The sequence below is a fragment of the Trichosurus vulpecula genome, chromosome 1 (assembly GCF_011100635.1).
Source record: "Trichosurus vulpecula isolate mTriVul1 chromosome 1, mTriVul1.pri, whole genome shotgun sequence".
Classification (NCBI taxonomy): domain Eukaryota; kingdom Metazoa; phylum Chordata; class Mammalia; order Diprotodontia; family Phalangeridae; genus Trichosurus; species Trichosurus vulpecula.
In genome coordinates, this window is record NC_050573.1 from 501,774,670 (window position 1) to 501,795,251 (window position 20,582).

General features: G+C 40.5%; 1 protein-coding gene across 2 annotated transcripts in view; it reads right to left on the bottom strand.

Annotated features, from left to right (window-relative positions):
• Positions 1 to 6,390: 6,390 nt before the first annotated feature.
• The window catches only part of SEMA6A (semaphorin 6A), a 183,745-nt gene continuing 169,553 nt past the window's right edge, over positions 6,391 to 20,582 (bottom strand). For both annotated transcript variants that reach the window (XM_036740547.1, XM_036740539.1), the window contains one exon: positions 6,391 to 9,523. In XM_036740547.1, the coding sequence (XP_036596442.1) occupies positions 8,331 to 9,523 (1,193 nt within the window). In that variant the 3' untranslated portion in view covers positions 6,391 to 8,330. The remainder of the gene's footprint in view (positions 9,524 to 20,582) is intronic.

Genomic DNA, 20,582 nt, shown 5'->3' on the forward strand with positions numbered 1-20,582 from the left:
AGGGACCTTGGAGTCCATTCTAATCAAACCCCCTCATTTTATAGATAAGGAAACTCGGGCCTGGAAAGGGTAAGTGATATGTCCAAGGTCACAGAGGAAGAAAGATACAGAGAGGTGATTGGATGACACCATGTTGTCAGTTATTTTATCAATCATTAGTAATAGCTAACATATAGCATTTAGTACTTGCCTGACACTCTACTGAGTGCTTTACAAATATTATCTCATTTGATCCTCATAATAGCCCTGGGAGGTAGATGCTATTAATTATCCCCATTTACAGATGAGGAAACTGAGGCAAACAGAGGTTAAGTGACTTTCCTAGGATTATAGGCTAGTAAATATCTAAGGATGGATTTGAACTCAGGTCTTCCTGGCTCCAGGTCTAGAGTTCCATCCACTGAGCCACCTTGTTGATGTAAACCAACTGATGTACAGCATAGACTGTGAGCTCTTTTAGATCAAGGACTATCTCTTGTTTTTCTTTTTACCTCCAGGGCTTAGCGAAGTGTCTTGTGCCTAGTAGGTGCTTAATAAATGTTTAGTGACTGACTGACAGCACATCTGAGACAGCTGAAGAAAGCTTCTCCTATGTTGTCTTTCCCACATTCTCAATTTGTAATTTTTAAACTAGAAGGTTTACAAGGGAGTCCCTTGTATCCCACTCCTGATTCTATTAGTTAAGCAGGTAGGAGGCCACATATGATGCCCCTCTTCTGCAGACATAGAATTTGGGTCTGTGTGATATATTCAGTCTCAGAATGTGAGGGGAGATGCTTGGGGTGGGGTTGTGGAACTCAAAACTCACAACTCACTACCAAATACTTGTTTCTTTGGCAGCTAAAAGTGCTTCAGCTGGCCTCTTTTCAGCTCCTCGGATTTCATTTCCATTTGCTAGGAGACATCTGTAGCATTCTTCTGTCCAACCATATTTAATGTACATCAGTTCAGCCCTAACCCTCTGGCAGGGTCAAGCATAGCCTACAGCAACCCGCTCTTCCTTGCTTTTCACCACCCTCAGGCACCCCGGGGGGCAGGGAGTTTGGGGCAGCAACATACAATAATACACTAAATGGAATGTAGAAGGTCCCCATCTGGCGGACAGTTCCTATAGATCAAAGTGACCCCTTTCCTTCTCTCCTCCCACCCCCATAGAACTGAGACGTGTCAGCACCTGGCTTCAAGGAAAGCATGAGGCCTGGGTTACAAAATCCCAGCCCCCAGCTGTCACTAGGCTCAGCCAGAAAGAGGATTATTCTCTTAATCGTGTTATTTTGTTACTGAAGTACTTTTTTCTCATTTCTCTCCCTTGTTTTCTCTTGAGAAAAATGTACTAGTGTCTGAAATTGTGGTGCCTTCTGACACTTTTAGTTCAATTGCTAATGGAATGTCTGAATTCCTTTTTAAAGCAGCTTTTGTCTATAGGCCCTGAAGTTCTGGGGTATCTTGTTTGGCTTCTGCCTTCATTAAGATACGAAACAACAGGAAGAGTTTTTATTTGCTTGAAGGTGGGTAAGTAAGGAGGTGCAGTAGGGCTGTGTGTGTGTGTGTGTGTGTGAAAATGAACATAGGGAATGTTGCCCACAGGCAATGGAGAATCTGGCACTTAGATGAAAATGAGTGGAATACCTAATCTGCCCCATATTTTGAAATAATGAATGATAAGTTGTGCCAAAAGTTGAACAAAAAGTCTTTATGCCTTCCTAGGGGGTTGGGGTGGGGAATGGATAAATTGAAGAAGGAATGTCTCAAGTCTCAGCCCAGGGAATTCCAGGAGTAAGGGTTAAAATATAGGCTGCACCTGTTCTAGCTACATCCTCTCTTCCCCAGACCTTAGCACAAAGCTGACTTAAATAAAGACTATCAGAACCATATATCAGGTTACGGGCAAATGCAATTCAAAGCCCTCCAAAAGGGGAAGAGAATGGATACTTGCTGGAGAATACTGAGGACTTAGTATGTTCACTTATTAGGTTTTCAAAATCTATTCTATCAAGGGTAGAATCATAAACTCTTAGGACTGTAAGACCTGAGAGATCATCTTAGAGATGATGTAAGTATAGATCACTTATAGACAGAAGACCCTGAATTAGATTGAGTGAAGGAAATACTAGGCTAGAATGGTTTCTAAGGAATGCAGTGTTTCCTAGAATGTCAGAGTTCAAGAACGGATCTCAGAGGTTGTCTAGATCAACCCACACCTGAAACAGTACTCTCTCTACTACATTTTCAACAAATAATCACGTAGCTTCCATTTAAAGACCTGAGGCAGCCCTTTCAGTATTTCAGTATTGCCACCTGAGGCAGCCTCTTTCAATATTTATCTCCCCTTTTTCTATCTCTCTCTCCTTCACACAGTCTTTCTGTGGCATGGTTTTGAGTGCTACCCTGGTCATTCTCATCGTAAACTCTAGCTTCCTTTCTACAACGTATTACCAAAAGCTAAACACATTTTTGATTGAACCACTTCAAAGTTCTACCAAGAGTGCGTTAATGTGCCTGTCCTCACGTGTAGCCCCTCCAAGGGATTGTCATTTTTCTGTTTGGCTTCACTGCTAGTCTGATAAATGTGAAATAAAATCTGAGTTGTGGAAATTGTTTTAACACTTGAAATGCTACCCATTCACTTCAGTTCCAGTTATCGCCCCTTTGAAAGGAATTTGAACACCCTTTTTGTATTCAAGTGGATTGTCCTGTTCTGGCAAGAGCATTAGTGAGAACAGGTGCGATTCACTTGTGTTTTCTAAAGAATTTGAAAATGACTTTGGTGCTGCCTTCCCCAGCTTCCCAGACCACTTGGTGGACATGGCACAACAGGAAGCTACTTCCTAACAGACATTCCAGGCTAGCATAACAATTATATTGCAGGATTTAGGCCTAAAATGTTAGCTAGGATGGGAGTTTTCCCGACTTCTAATTTGTCCATTAAAAAGATGGACAAAAATCAGAGCTAATAAAAATGGAGGGTAAGATAAAGGTACAGCATAGCATAGAAGTTAAAGTCTTGGCTTCAGGAAGACTTGAGTTCAAGACCAATCTCTGACATACATAAAAATGTGGGGGAGGTTTGGTTTTCCCCTTCAGTGGATGTAGTCACAGAATATAATCACAAATGCTGAGCATTTGTGTTAACAGAATGTTAATACCCTATCATCCCTTTAGAAAGTATGAACACTTCTCTGATTAAGTCAGAAGGGAGGAAGGGAATAATGCCATTGAATTAACAAAACTTGGCCACACCTTTGCAGGGTTCTAAATAGCTAAACCCTGGGGACAGGTGGCAGTTCAAGAGATTAGAGCAATAGAGGAAGGGAGAGTCAATAGTCAGGGAAGAGCCTAGTTGTTCACTTCTTAGGAGAGGGGGAGAGAGGATTTTCTCCTTCCTGCTCCCTCCCCTCCATCCCCCCCCCCCCCAACATTGTATTTAGTGTTTAGTAGTAGAGGTATTTACCCTGAAAGAGACAACTCCCCAAGAAGCAGTTGGGTGGTCAGTTTGAGAGTTCAAAGCATTGTTGAGTGAGCAGACACATTTGACAGACATGGATACAGAGAAATAATCATAGGAGGGAGGAACCAGATTTGAAGACAGATATCCAGCAGCAGAAAATACGCCTACCTCTAGACTTGAGAAAGAGCTAGCTCTAGTGTGATATTTTTCCTGATACAGCTTTCTTGATAAAGCTTCCTAGTGTGGGTGCATAAAAAGTCCCAGTTGCTTATAATTGGGACCTCTCAGACTTGGTAGGTGCCATTGCCTTACTCTGATGACTTACTGACTAGATGAGTTTCCAGATTGGAGAGGAGGTTGTCTGCCTCCAGACAAACTAAATACCACTGTATCCTTGCTGTGTTTGGGCAAAGTAAATCTCTTTTGCTAAATGTATAGTGACTTGAGAGTTTTTTATTTTGTTCCAACATTGAGCCTGAACTAAGAAAATGCTAGTGTTAGAGCCACACCTACAACACCTGGCAATCTAGAGCAGAAATAAAGAGAATTTCACAGAGAAAGAAATGACTCTGAGGCCCTGCAGCACCAGTATGACCAGCTCTAGTCATATGTGTTCACTACATGAGTGCATCACCAGCATTACATTCTAAGTTTTTACTCATTCTTCCCATAAAGGCTTTGAATATTTTGTGCCTAGGTTTCTGGGGTGAGGGTGGGGAGTGTTTTATAGTTTTTACTATGCCATCTTATTAAATATCTTTATAATCAATTAATCATATCTAGTGACTTATGATTAAAGGGAAGCACACAGGTAGGGGCTCACAAGATACAGTTTTAAAAGGGTTTCTCCATCAGTAACACGTAGTAGTAGTAGTAGTAGTAGTAGTAGTAGTAGTAGTAGTAGTAGTAGCAACTACCCTCTAAGGACCCAGCCTATGAGTGTAAGAGCAGCAGGCTGGGGGAATAAATGTCATTTAAGTTCTTAGGTCCCCCAAACAACTCTCTAAGATTATAAGTTGCAGAACAATTGTTGATATGCATTGTTAGAGAGGATTTCCTCACTACAAGTTACCTATGCTAATAAAATGTCTCAAACCAAACAAAAAGGATTTAATTTAACATGTAGAACTAGCCATTTTAAAAGTCCATTGCCCCATTTCTGAATACTCAGGAGAAAAACCAAATGATTTGTACAAATTCAAGGTGTCATGCAAAACAAAAATTGAATATTGATTGGATCTCAATGTGCCCCAAACCAAGTCCTCTGTGTTACATAGATAAATGCTAATAAGGATTAGAACCTGACTGCCTCAGCCTTATTAATATGTAAAAAAGAGCTGAAGTTACATCTATGCAATAGTGTCTTGACCTCTTAAACTATCAGGCCTAACATAAATGTTTGCTGATGAACAAGCTTACAGAAAGAAAATGTAGAAATTAGAAGGCAGCCAAGTGTCTGACGGTTTGGAGTCAAGAAGATCTGAATTTAAATCCTGCATTGGATGCTAGCTGTGTGACCTTGGGCAAGTCACATAACCTTTCTCAGCCTCATTTCCTCATCTGCAAAATGTCCATACTTAGTAGCAGTTTCTTAGCATAGTGCCTGGCACAAACTAGTTGTTGACTATCTCCAAGGTTGTTGTATCAAAGTAAGTATATATGAAAGTGTTTTGAAAAATCATAAAATGCAACACCATCATCATCATCATCACCACCAGAACATGGTGCTAAAATCTGGTTTCTGGCTGTGAGCATACAATAATATATAGCACCGGCTATTCAGGCCTTGGGAATAGGGTGAGGATGGAGAGAAGGGGGAGAAAAATTATACAAAGAAAGCACCCGGTACGCAAAAAGTAAGGTAGAACAGTCTGGGTTTTGTTTATTACCTTTCATGTAATAAAGAACTTTTTCCTTGCCTTTTTTGTTTTTTGTTTTTGTCTTTTCTCTTTTTTCTTTTTCTTCTTTCTTTTTTAAACAATATACATTAAGTTGTGAATCAGATATTAGGGGATGTGGAAGTGGAAGGAAAATTGGTGACATCACAATTTTTTTTTACAACTTTACAAACAAATAGGAGTCTGAGTCTGTTGCACCTACCAGTGTATAGCAAGGGTGGAAAAAGGAAAGGGCACACTTAGGTTTATGGACCCTCCCCCCATACATAGCAGGAGAAAAAGGAAAAAAAAAAAGAAAAAAAAAGAAGTAAGTGTAGAAGACCCATTGAATACAAAAGGGCATTTCAGGGTCAACCTGGTAATTGATCTGATGCACATTACCAGGTAGAGAGCTCTCCTCTGTGGCAGGTGCAGCAGTCTTTCTGGTCTGGTTTGCTAACGGACAGCCATAAGTGTTGCATTGCATCTGGTTTTCTTTAGTGCCAAGCTCACGGGAGAAGGCTGCAAGGTGAAATTTCTTCCTTCTTCACTACTCTGCCCTCCACCTTCCTAGCACCTACATCTTTAAAGAAAAATCACAAGTCCTGCTTAGGGAACAGAATTCTTGACTTTGGGTAGCATGGACCACAGAATTTGAAGTTAGGTCTGTTTAAAGAAAGATGTGATAAGAATTATGGAATGGAAGGACACGCACTCACCCTTGTTACACACTTTAGTCTCATAGACTGTTCAGATTCTCTAAATATCACCTATGCTCTAGCTGACTCAAAATGGTTCATGTCTTTTCAAAAAGTTCAAAACAAAACACTTGCAGAATGAACTAGGTTTAATAAGGGGAGGGCAGAACCTAGAAGAATCCCCTAAACGTACTGTTCATCTGATTTAAATGTAAACAAAAAAAAAAACCACAACAATAAGGTTCACTTTCTACGGTATGTAGACACAGGTTTTTTTCATTTTTATTGACATATTAAACAAAAAAAAATCTGTGTGCATGGACAAATAAAAACTGAGAAAGAAACTGACACACAACTCCCCTCCCCCCTTTAAAAAAAACCCATAAGGAAACAAAAAACTAAATTTAAAAAAAATCCATTGCCTCAAAAGGCTTTTGCATCAATCCATTGTGGTTGGCCTTGTACTCCAGGTTATTTATTAATCACAGCAGGGACCAGCCTGCCCAAATGAATTTCCACCTCATTTCATTGTGTACATTGCCTGTGTTCACCGGGCAAATGACTGGGGACTCCTCTCAGGCATGAGCCCAAATGCCCAAGTGTGCACACGGCCTGTGCACATGCCAGAAATGATGATGATTAGTTTAGTTTCTTCTCTGCTGGCTGAGAATATCACCATATTGAAATGATATGAAAATAGAAGGGGGAAGGAGATGTGCAGGAAGAAAGGGTAATGCCACCCACAATACTGGGGTCCATGCTGGCAGCACAGCCTAAGGGTGGTTTGAATTGGCACAACTAGAAAGGTAATTTGAATTAGAGGGTGTGGTACTGCCCTAGTTCCTTAAGGGATGTGAAATTATTATTATAACCATGATATTTCTTCTTCAAAACTGCTTGACTTCAATTTTCTAGAGGGTCTTAGGGGAGGGGAGGAAAATAAATATCTGGTTATTTTTTTTTTTGCAAAAGGGGAAAAAAAGTTGAACATACTATAGCTCACAAGTATACACAACTGAGGGTGTAAGGCACAAATTTACATGTGGAAGAAAACAGGCTATTCACAGATGTAATCCCACGAAAAACCCGTGTGATCAAACCATTAATTTATGCATGGTAAGAGCCAGCATATTAATGAGTTTACACCATTTGTGTATTTCGTTTGCCATCTCACATGCAAGGTGAAATGAGAGGGCACATCACAAGCTGGTGCCTTCACAGAAAGTATTATCGATCGACACAGCCTTGTTGGCTGCAATGTTGCACTTATGTGCATTCTAAAAGTTTCTTGTAGTTGCTTTAGATCTGGGGGGCATTTCTTTTTGTCTTTCTTCTTTGTGTGCGCATGTCACAGGTCAGAGACCTAGCCAGAAAAGTAATTGATGGATTTAAATAAATACTCCCCTCTTAATTTTTTTTCCTTTTCGCTAAGATCAGACAGTCCAAACAAAAAGTTTAGAATTCAAGCTCCAACTTATTTACTCAGTGAATTTATTGGAAAAATAAAGTGAACTTAATTACTCCAGTTAATGGGGATTCATGTTAAATAGTATACCTTTCGATGGGCTTTCCGAAGAGCTGTTCTTAGGATATGTGAAAAAGTCATTTCTTTAAGAAAAGAAAAGGTGAACAATAAATAATAGGAGTTATTTGCGTTAACGGTCACGTTATTCATTAAAAGAGAAGAGGAGCAGAAATCTATGACATAATAGCCCAACATGACAATGAACAGGAGGCTGTAACACTGATGGGCATTTCACAGTATCTGCACATAGTAAACTTCTGCCATTGTTAAAGTCTGAGTTAGATTTATCAATGAATTCTTTACTTTTTTTGTCTTTTTTTTTCCTTTCATGATTCCTTTTTATGGACTTCGGTTGCAAAGGACAGAATCCAATGCAATCATGGGCGAAATGTCGCAGTCGCTGTTCACCTGTCTGTGTGTGTGTGTGTGTGTGTGTGTGTGTGTGTGTGTGTGTGAGTGTGTCTGTGTGTATGTGTGTGTGTATATATGTGCTTTTGGCTCATGTTTGTGATGTTAAGTCTTTTTTTGTGAGTCAGAGCTGTTATCAAGTGGAAAGGGCAAGGGAGGATGAGGGGTGAGTCCTGTGGTTGTAAACCTTCACGGAAACACATGGCCCGATTTTAGAAAGTATTCCACTTTATCCCAAAGAAAAGGACTGTGTCCTCAGCAACACTGCAGCCTTCTTTGTAAGATTGGAACTGATGAGGCAGTTAAGAACATTGGCTGAGAGGGGCCAATTTCGCTTCACTGTTGGTTTACCACCTGTCCCCCTCCCACTGGGATTATGTACATGCGTCATTAGGTTTCATGGATGTGGAAAGGGGGGCGAAAGAAGGTTTGGGAGGTACATCTGGTTTTAGTGAGGGTGTGCGCTTCAGCCCCGACCGTGTCAGTGAGTTGTATGGGTTGAGGCTGGGTTGCCTTGAAACAGTCACTGCCTGGGTGGGCGGGGCACCATGCACCTGTATAGAGTCCACCCTCTGAGGGGCAGGGGGTGGGTTGTCTCCCCTGCCAAAGCTCTGATTTCTAGAAAGGTGGGAGGAATTAGAAGAGTTAGTATTGTTTCTTTTGAGGGTGGCTGCTTGGTGGCTCCTCGTTAGAGAGTTTGTGGGATAGCTCCTTTTATAGTCCATGCCGTAGGAGGAGGGATGCATTTCCAGTCGTTTGCCCAGGCCATTCTGAGACAGCGAGGACCCTGGGGGCCCCAGGGAGGCCTCCCTCTGGGGGACCTTTGGAGGCAGGCTATCCAGGTTCTCGACCAGATTTACCCCGTGGTTGGGGCTCTTGCCGCTAAGATGTTCCTTGATGGTCTTGTACTCAAGGGTAGCTGCCTGGTCTTCCAGGGACATCTGTGTCACATCACTCATTTTCGGCTGGTCCACGTACTCATGTTGATACCCCTGCTGAGTGATGGGCAGGACCACAACACTGGGGATGTGGCTTGGGGAAGCCCGGAGTGGGAGTTCGGTGGGAATCACAGGTGAGGACATTGGGGGCATGTCCTTTGTACAGGCGTTAATGAGGTTTTGATTCCTCTCCCACTCCCGGCTCCCTCGACTGGGCTTCCGTTTCTGTTGCAGAGTTGGGGTTGACTCTGGAGTAGGCAGAGCTGCCAGGTCTAAGTGATGCTGGTCAGCCTTGATGAGTATCTTGGCAGTATTGCTGGGAGTAGCAAGTTTGCCATTGTGCATCAGCGGGGTGAGGATGGCTTCTGGCTTAGGGTCCTTAGACTGGGTGTCCCCAAAGAGGCCGCTGAGCTTGGTCACGCTGCTCATGGAACCCCGGCGTGAGTGTGTCAGCTCTTTCTCCTTCCTCTGTGTGACAGACACATCCTTGCGACGATGATCACAAATACAATAGACGATGATGCCTGAGAAGACGGCTCCCATGACAAAAGCCAAGATGACTGCAATGGCCAGGAGGGTGACGGGAACAAGCTGATCATGGCCTTTGAGATAACTTTCCCGAATCACACCTGCAATAGACATAATATAAAGCATTATGCAAAGGAAATAGACAAGAGTTTCTTTTCACAAAATTTAGCATTTAGCCTATTAAGTAATAGCAGTAATAATTAACCAACAGTTACTTCTACCTCATCTTCAAAGCAAGGTCTTACAAAACAGTAGTTAATTAGTCCTTACAACACTTCTTGTTAAGTAACAAATGAACTTTGTTTGACATCTTGTTTTTGTTCTGAAAAGTACATTTCAGATATCAAGTCCACACCCTCTGCTCCATTTGGGGGAGTGCTATATTTTAATCTCTAAATTTCATTTCTTCCCCTTTCTCCCTGTCTCCCTTATCCCTTCTTCTTTGTACCCTTCTCTTGTTCTCTTTCTCTCTCCCTCTCCCTTCCCCCCCCACCTCCCCTCCCTCTCTTATAATCATGGTAACTCCAGAAATGGGAAGCCTTTGAGTAGAGATGGCAATCCTTTAATACACAAATCCCACAGTACATCAAGCTTTCTGCCTAGATCTTTTTGGTCATCATCACTGGCAAATCTAAAAGCCAGGGTCACACATTTAGTCCCCATCAGGAGAGGAAGCTTTATTAACATCCCAGGTAACCACAAGAAGGAAAGGGAGCTGTGAACCAAAAAAAAAAACATTGGAAAGTAAAAAGCAAATACCCAGAGTTTTCAAGTGGCGATACTGATTTAATTTTTTATTTAAAGTAAAAAACAAAACAAAACAACACTAAATATACTCTTAATGCCAGACAGGAAATTCTACTATTTGAGTGAGGCTTTTTCCTTAATACAGCTGAAAGAAACTGTAGCAAGAAGATCATTGTGTGGCATTTGCAGTGAGCCCAGACATGTATCAGGTCTCATTATTGTTTGTAAAGCCTGCTGTCATAGTGAGTTTCTTTGTTGGAGTAAATCTCTTCAATTTAATAAAAATTATGTGACTATACCAGTCAATAATCTTACACAACATTAACCAAGATGCTACATTTCTGAAGAAAGTTACTTTCCCAGCTTCTGCTTAATCAGGCACCAAGCTGGCAGATGTTGATCAAAATCAAACATGAGGGCTTTTCCTTTTTAAAACTAAGCGAACAAAAGTGTCACAATCGTCAGATCACAAGTGCCTGATGTGATAGTTAAAAAAATAAGATCCAAAAGGCCTCAATTCATATGTCTGGAGAGCCAGGAAACATGAATGCATTAAAGGTATTAACATGCTCTGAGGAAATGTAAACACGGCTCCTATTCTGGAAGAAATAGCAAGAAAGAAAATGTACCTTCAAGGGCCTCCAGAGACACATCTTTCATCTGCTAAATTAAACCTTTCTAGAATGTGTTTCCTAAATTTTACTGGTAGATAACAGTGACATTAATTAGGATTATATACATATATTAATATTTATACCTAAATCTATATGTATGTAGATATAATCTTATCCCTAAAAATCCACAAACATTAAATTTTACTGATAAACTACTGGTGCCACAGAAAAGATCTTAGGGGAAAAATACACATCTTTCCAAAGAAAAAGCTCGGTGATGACACAGATTTTCCTGTTAAAATATCTTGATTATTGAGGAGAAAGGTAAAAGATGCATAAGCTTGATGCTTAAGAAGAGTTCATTTGCTCTTTCTTCATCCTTTATCCAGTCTCTCTCCTCTCACTGTTGGTTGCTGTGGAAATGATTGTCCCGTGACAAAGGACTATGATTCAGGTAAGGAATAAATAGTGGAAGCAAGATGATCTCTTGAGAACCAAAGATCTGGCTTCTAAACATATGTCCTTGATAATGAAGGACAACCACCACAAAATATCCCTTAGAAAGCACTACAAGGTTGAAAAATGGAATGATTTCCAAATGTAATGTTTTTAATAAAAATTTCCAGATTATCTTCATAGACCTATAAGGGTAAAGACTGAAAAACAGTAACAGTAGGGGACTCCGGCTATAACTCACACCTTTTATGTTGTGGCAGTCTCCAAACAGTAGGGTATCTTGCACTGAAATATATTTTAAAACCTAGGCTTCACAGACTGAACTAATCTATGTAATGGTTTTAAATTTATATTTTCCTCCTGTTATACAAAAACAGCAGCTCTGATTTTTCCCAGTGCCATCTACAGGTTGTTCGGGTACTAAAAATGTGCAGTGACAAAGAAGTTATTTTTCAATTTTGAAATGACCTGATAGTTTCACTGAAGGGAATGTCATTGAACAATGAATACTTTTTCAGCCAAGTACGTTTGTAGGACGGCTGGGTGGCAAGTGGATGGGGGGCCTGGAGTCAGGAAGACTCATCTTCCTGAGTTCAAATCCATCCTCAGACACTCACTCTTTGTGACCCTGGGCAAGTCACTTTAACCCTGTTTGCCTCAGTTTTTCCATCTGTAAAATGAGAAGGAAATGGCAAATCACTCCAGTACCTGTGCAAAGAAAACCCCAACTGGGGTTGCAAAAAATGGATGTGACTGAAAAATGACTGAACAACAAAAAACACTTATGGGAACCCACTTTTCTCATCATCTAACACAGCTAGATAACAAAATAAACTACACTTCCACAGCTAGGTAGTTTACATTGGACTTCAAGTCAGGAAGACTTGAATTCAAATCTGTTCTCAGACACTGACTAACTATGTAGCCCAAGTCACTTAAGCCACTTAACTTGTAGGAGTGTAAAATGAGGATAAGGACAGGGTCTAACCCCCAAGTTGATTGTGAAGATAAAATAAAATAATATTTGTAAAGCATTTTTGCCAATCTTAAATGCTATTTTATTCTAAAACTTAAACTCAATCTGGTACTTTACATTGTAAGGAGACATTTCGGCTTAAAAGGAACACATCATGAATAACACTGAAATCCATTTCATTCACTGGTTGACTTGAAAGTGGGTGTGAGTCCAAAGTGGGTCTTTTAAAATAGAAGTGAAGGAGAGCAAATTTCCTATACAGTTTCCAAACTTTCCTTCTATCTCCTAATTCTTTCCTTTATAGGTCTAAACTGGGTGAGGAACCTGCAGCCTCAAGGCCACATGTGGCTCTCTAGATCCTCAAATGCTACCCTTTGACTGAATCCAAACTTCACAGAACCTCCTTGATAAAAGGATTTGTTCTGTAAAATTTGGACTCAGTCAAAAGGACACACCTAAGGACCTAGAAGGCCACATGTGGCCTTGAGGCTGCAGGTTCCCCACCCCTGAAAGGTTCTGAGACAGTGGGGCTAGATTGGCCACTATAAAAAGTTAAAGAAAGTCACAGAGGAGGAGAAATAGGTTGATGGTTATTAGCAAACTTGGCGCTAGAGTCACAGCTGTTCCATACTTGTTCATTTCCTAGAGCTCCAATGGGGAGTTTAAAGATTGAACGAATGATGGTGACAGGTCTATGCTTCGGTTTCATACCTTTTCTCACCAAAATGGGGCTGAATTGACACTGAGACAAGGACATGTAAAACACATGCCCTGATGAATATAGGCCTGATGAATATAGGGAATTGAACTATAGAATTATCTATTCAGAGAATACCAGGAATGCTATGTTTTCTAGTATATAGACTAATATTCATTTTTCACGGGTTGGTCAGAAAGGCAATCAAGCTGGACATGTAAGGAGTGTGTCCAGGGACAACAGACGAACAGCCCAAGTACTATACTGTTACATAAGCAATGTCAAAAGACCTAGAGGCAGACCTTCAACATTTTGAGTGGACACCTGTAGGGGATCTATGGGAGGACAGGGATAAGAAGTGGGCAGAAATACAAGGCTTGGAAGGATCTTCAGTGCTAGAACGTGTGCCCCTCTCCTCCTTCTCCCTCCCTCATTGAGATCACATATCCATTAAGGCAGGAAAACATAAGAATACATTCAACAAAAAAGGAAATATTTAGCAAAAGATACCAGTTCTAAGTAAGATTCCCTAACAATATTGATAGCAATATTACCAGAAGATAGGAAAAATTGGTCACAGGGGTTATTATATTTGTAATATACACCACTTGTCTAGAAATTTTTTAATGGATTTCTAAATTAAGTGGGCTATCTTTGGAATGCCAGTAACTCTGGTTCTAAATGTGACATTAACTGCATAATAAACACTTTAATATCGACCTTATCTTTGGGGCATATTTTAAAAAATTGACACTCTTAGTAGTTACTAAAAGACAATAAAGGCCAAACACTTAAAAAAGAAAAGAAATTCATTCTTAAATAATTCACATGGGCTCATGTGACCCTAAAATGGACCATCTGCATGCAAATTACTAGCTAGGACTGATTTGATAATTAGGAAAAAATTGTCTGAGAAAGTCTCAATGTGTTAACAAGACGGATACTCAAGTTTTAATGCAAATTATTTCATGTGTCTGGTTTGTGGTTTCTATGACCCTGTCTCAAGATCAAAGGATCATGGATTTTAGAGCTAGAAGGGGCCTTTTCAAGCCATCAAGTACAATCTCTTCATTTGAAAGATAAAGAATTCAAAGCACCGAAAAGGGAAGTGAATTGCACAGGGTCACACTGCTATTAAGGGGAGGAGGAGGGATTTAAACCAGGTCTTCCTAACTGCAAGTGCTCTACTAACTCCACTACATTGTCTCTCTGAGTCTCTCTGATATGTATAAGGATATGTTTACTTCTTGCAGTCTTACAATTCTTTTTTTTTTTTTGGAGGGGGGAAGGCAAGGCAATGGGGGTTAAGTGACTTGCCTAAGGTCACACAGCTAGTAAATGTCAAGTGTCTGAGGCTGGATTTGAACTCAGGTCCTCCTGACTCCAGGGCCGGTGCTCTACTCACTGCACCACCTAGCTGCTCCAAGTCTTACAGTTCTGAGTGTCATCTTTCCTCTAGGGTATTGATTCTTAGCCATTTTTGTATTATAGACCCCTTTGACAAGCCGGTGAAGCATATGGTCCCTTTCTTGCAATAATGTTTTGTTGCCTATGTTCATAATTGAAAGAAATATTGAATTTCAGTTAGTGAAAATGAAGATGCAAATTTTCCCCATCCAATTCAGAAATCTATGCTTCGGGGGTCCATGAGCACCAGATCTAGCACCAGCACTAGGTCTAGGGAATCTAAGGGAATTAATATTTCTTGCTAGAATAGATACACACACACACACACACACACACACACACACACACACAATTTGATGATGATGTATTCAGTCATTTCAGTTGGGTCTGACTCTTCGTGGGGTTTTCTTGGCCAAGATATTGGAGTGGTTTGCCAGTTCCTTCTTCAGCTCATTTTACAGATGAGGAAACTGAGGCAAATGGGGTATAGTGATCTGCCCCGGGTCACACAGCTAGTAAGTGTTGGAGACCACATTTGAACTCAGGAAGATGAGTCTTCCTGACTCCAGGCCAGGCACTCTATCCACGATGCCACCTAGCAGTCCATACATACATTTCCACATAGCTATATTAATATTTAAGGTCCTTCTCTCCTTGTTAGGATCTCTGTGTATTCATCAGTATTTATATGTAGAATCTTAAGGGGAAAATGCAAAAAACACCACCATGAGGCCTTTGATACTCTAGAGAGAATAACCCAAAGCCATGCTCCTGGAACTGGTCAGGTAATTTAGAATTGACTACTATCTTGTTCACCTATGTAGTTTTAATTGTGTATTGATTTCTTTTGCTTCCAACCCCGAAACCAATTTAAGTTTCCCCATTTCTCCAATTATATTTTCATAGATAAGAGTCCATCTGGGTGCAAATGGCCCCCTGGCATCACAGACAGGACCCTCTACAACCCCCTGAATTAAATGAGGAGCCATTCCAATTCTACATTCTCAAAACCTCTCAACCAATTCCTATCCAAAGTTCACAATATATGAATCCAGGAGCAAAGTTTCCTACACCTAGCTTCCTACTGGTCATCATCCCGGAACTCTCCAAAAGGAGGAAGCATCTTTACCATGTCTGAGATGGGACCTTTCCTCTACAAAAGTCAAAGCTGACACCCCAACTCTGGAAGAATTAATTACCACACCATCAACCTCATTTGGATGCAGAATTGGAGGACCGCAGCACGCCCTCCTATCTCCAGGTGGAGGTAAAGAATATATACCAGTAGATCTCTTTGGACACCTATGTCTTCTGTGTGTTTTCTTTTTCCCCTCTCTAGTGAGGATGCTTCATGAATAATATATATATATATATATATATATATATATATATATATATATATATATATATGTAATTCACATTTATATGGCACTTAGTAGGTGCCGGGCATTATGCTAAACACTTTGCAATTATCTCATTTGATTCTCACAACAACCCTGGAAGGTAGGTGCTGTTGTTATTCACATTTTACGGATGAGAAAACTGAGGCAAACAGAGGTCAAGTGACTACCCCAGGGTCCCACAGCTAGTAAATGTCTGAGGCTGGATTTGGACTCAGGTCTTCCTGACTCCAGGTCCAGCACTGCATCTACTGTGCCACCCAGCTGCCTAGCTACCACATAGTCACTTATTAGAGAGGCATTTGTCACCAAATGTAGAAAATGAAATGGGCAGGAGAGACTGATCAAGTCTCTTTTTCATTTTAAAACTCCTCAAACTTACATAGACAGCCCTTTTGCTAACTGTTGTAGCTGATGGCCCTAATTTACTAACCTAGACAGTCTTCAACACATCAAGTCTTCAAGAAGCTAGAGGCAGCATTTCCTGACAGTGAGGTGATGGCTTCAAGAGTATAGGTTGATACTTTTTTTTGGACATTGCTAATGTGGGAATGTATTTAGTTTGACTGTGCATATTTGTAACAAGGGTTTTGATTTTCATGCTTTCTCAGTTGGTGGGGGTGGGGGAGGAGGTTGAAGGGAGAGAGTGCAAATCTGAAAATAAACTAAAATTGAATTCAAGGGGGGAAAATGTTAGAGGCATTTAAGTGGCAGGCACAGTGCTTAGAGTGCTGGACTTGGGAGTCAGAAAGACCCGAAGTCAAATTCTGTATCAGACACTTACTAGGTCACTTATCCTTTCTCAGTCTCATCTGTAAAGATGGGGGTGAAAATAGCACCTAACTCCCAAGGCTGTTGGGAGGATCAAGAGATAATGTGTAAAGTGCTCTGCAAATATTAATGTAAAATGTCACAGTTAATGCACAATGTCACAATGCAGAATTAGTAAACAATGTACAATTATTGTAAGAATGTCATAGTCTTTGTTCTTGCATCATTGTATCTGCCTTATTGGAGCTGCTGAGAAGGAAGACTATACGAGGGTCTGCTCCTGTGCATTAGTGACCTGGAATGCAATCGTCAGTCATTTTCCATGGTCGCCACTTTCACCAAGTGAATATGGGGTGTTATTAATCCTTCCCCTCTCAAAAAAAGTACTTTGTATGAATTTGTTAGCTACTAGTGGTATCCCACCATGCCCTGAGGAAGCAAAGGGTTGTTCTTTTCATTTGACAATTGTAGAAATTGGAGTATGCAATAAGTTAGTGATTTTGGGGGGACTGGTTAAGAATGTAACCTCCTGATGCTCCATCTTAAATCTAGAGTTTCTACAGACTCTAGAATAATACTTGAACCTGTTCACTTCAATCATCTTCCTTTTTTAACATAGTGTTCTTAATCTTACAATAGCAACTGGACCCCCACATTCTAAGAGATTTTATTTTCATTTAAAGTTAATAATAATTAACTTTAATAATAGCTTAAAATAAAGTAATTTAAGCACGTGGGGGGAGGGTCACAAAGATCACATATTTAGAGCTAGAAGGGTCCTCAGGAGTCATGTAGTCCAATCCCTCCTTTCCCCCTCTACTTCACAGTTGAGGAAGCTGAGACTCAGAGATGTTTTGCTACTTGCCTAAGACCACACAAACCCTAAATGGAAGAGCTGAGATTTGAAACCATATCTACTCTAAATCTATTTCAAATTCAGCATTCATTCCCCTATGTAGCCCTGTATCATCAATCAATCAACCAATAAGTGATGATTAGATATCTACTTATCTATTTAAAAAGGAAAACAATGCCAATAAGATTTTCTCTCATTTAGTGGAGTTTTCAGTCCAGATGGAATCCTCCCCACCTTAGACAGAAGGTCAGAACCTCTCTCCCTTTATCGTTCTCCCATACTTTTCTAGCCACGGTAATCCCCTCTTTTTGAAACTCCATCAAAGGCTTTGTACTAGGCATTCTTTTCTTTCTATACCCTCTCTCGATGACCTGAGTGACTCCCATGGGTTCAATTATCATCTCTTTGCAGATCTCTAGATCCAGCCCTAGTCTCCCGAGTTCCAGTCCAGCATCACCAACTGCACACCAGATATTTCCAACTTCCAGTCCTTAGACGTCTCAAATCTAATACGTTCCAAACAGAACTCATTATCTTCTCCCCAAAATCTACCCCTCTTCTGAAATTCCTCATTACTGTCCAGGGCACCACTATCTTCCCAGTCACCCATATCTCCAACTTTGGTGCCCCCTCTCAACTCACTCTCACTCACTTCACATATCCAGTTAGTTGCCAAATCTTATTTCTTTTTCTATGATATCACTCTCATTTGCCTCCTTTTCTCTACTCACCACTCTAGTTTGGGTGCCCATCACTATTTACCTAGAATATTGCCGTAGCCTTCCAACTGGACTCTCTGCTTCAAGTCTCTATCATCCACACGGCTGCCAAAGTGATTTTCCTGAAGTGTAGGTCTTACCATGTTATTCCATACTCAGTAAACTACAGTGGTTCCCTATTACTTTTAGGACCAAATAGGAATTCCTGTTCTTGACATTTAAAACCTTTTATAACCCAGCCTCCTTCCATTCTTCTCACATGTACATGCACTCTACAATCCAAGCATATCAGCCTATTTGATGCCACAATGCTCCATTATCTGCTCTCCATGCTTTTCACTGACTGTGTCCCATGCTTGAAATAGTCCTCCTCCTAACCTCTGCCTCTTAGAATACTTGGCTTTGCCTACCCACTATAATCAATATTTCTCTAATTATTTAAATTTGGTTTTTGTATATTTGAAAGGAATAACAAGTTGTACATAGCAGATCTGCAATTTCATATCCAATCATCTTTTTTATTGTACTGTGTTTTGGAAATGTTTGTTTTATTCCATAAGTTAAAACTAAAATTTAATAATAAAAAAGAATACTTGGCTTTAAGACATAGTTCAGTTTTTGAAGGTGACCTTTCTGGGTCTTCCCCCCAAATCGTCATCCCTTCACTACTAGTGCCTTAAATGCCTTTTATACTCAGGTCTCCTCTCTCCCTCTCTCTCTCTCTCTCTCCCTCCCTCCCTCTCTCTCTCTCTCTCTCTCTCTCTCTCTCTCTCTCTCTCTCTCTCTCTTTCTCTCTCTCTGTCTCTCTGTATACACACACACACACACACACCTTATTTATACCTCATCCCACACATATCATCCCCCCCATTAAAACATAAGCTTCTGTTTTTACCTTTTCTTTGTATTCCAGAGCTCAGCACAGTTTCTGACATACAATAAGAACTTATTAACAAATGCTTATTGGTTAGTTGATTAAGTCTGTAATGCTACTAAGACAGAAAGTAAAAACAAATTCAAGAACTCATCAATCTTTCATCAGATCTACCTGAGAGAACTCAGTCTCTTGGGATCCTATCAAGACTACTGCCTCACGTTCTCTCTCTCTTTCTTTGTCTTTCTCTGTGTGTCTCTCTTTCTCTCTCCCTCCCTCTCTCTGATTCTCTCTCCTCCATCCATCTCTCTCTCCCTCCCACAGTCTCTTGACTCACACCACAAGTACAAGTAAACCATAAACAAAACTCCTCACTTTATACTTCCAGAACTCAGTTCTAAAATCTCAAACAAAGATTTCTCACTCATACACTCAAACACCACCCCCCACCACTTCTTGTAGTGTTCCCTCCTCCACAACCAGTGCAAAGGGGGAAAAAAATCCTAACATTTTCCCTTTAAGACTCAACTCATCGTCAGTCAGTGATAGACCAAAGAATTCCATTTGCAGTGGAACTTTATTCTTCAGTATGTGATATTCTGTAACCCAAGATAATCATAGGCTATACTATGATGCTTCTTCTGTGTTCTTGCAAACATAGAAACCTGGCTCTCCTTTGAAGTCAGTCCATCCTGGTCTACCCTCTAGCGCTGGATGCATCTTCCCTCATGCTGTCTCATTGCTCCTTTTAGGCCCTTCCCCACATACCTTTTCTTCCTCTGAGGTTCACTCCATCCAGAAAGATTGCCCTTTTCATATCCTGGTGGCTATTTTCTATTGACTCTCAGGTCATTCTCTTTCCTTTCTCCATTAGCTCAATATCTAGCTCATAGTCTTTTCCTTTCACCCCAACTCCTACCCTTATACTTGGGGATTCTGACTTACATATTTATATGTCAAAAACTTGCTTCCAAGTTCACCAACCTTCCCAATTCTTACAATTTTCAGATTAGATCATAAACTTGGAATCGGGAGGAGGGAGACCTTAGAGGCCACCAAGTCCATTTTACACATAAGGAAACTAAGGACCAGAGAGGTTAAATGATTGACTCAGTGTCATACAGCTAGTTAAGTATCCGAGGCAAGATTCAACTTCAGATCTTTCAGATTCCAAATCCAGTCTTCTACCCTCACTGTATTATACTCAGCCACATGGAGGAATGGTAGTACGCTTGAGTATCCACACATATTTCACTTCCCTAAGACACAATTCTGAAATTTCTCTATCTGACCAGAAGCTCTTGTCTTTCTGGTTCTTCCTATGATACACTGATCCTGAGTCTATTCTCTGTCTTCATCATAATCTCCAGTCTCTCTACTCTTCCCTGCTTTGCTACACCATTACTCCTTCTCTGAACTAATTTCTCCCCTCTTGAAGTTAACCCTTTAGTTAACGAGTTTCAACTTTACACTGTTCTTGACTCTTGAGTCCCTGGATTCATTGCCCTATCACCATTCATCCCTTTTTAAACTGTGACTTGTATTATTTCTAACATCTGTTTTCTCAATTTCCTTCTGCTGGATATTGATGGAAGAAATCATGCAACTGTATTGACTGATTCCCCTACAAATTTATGTTATCC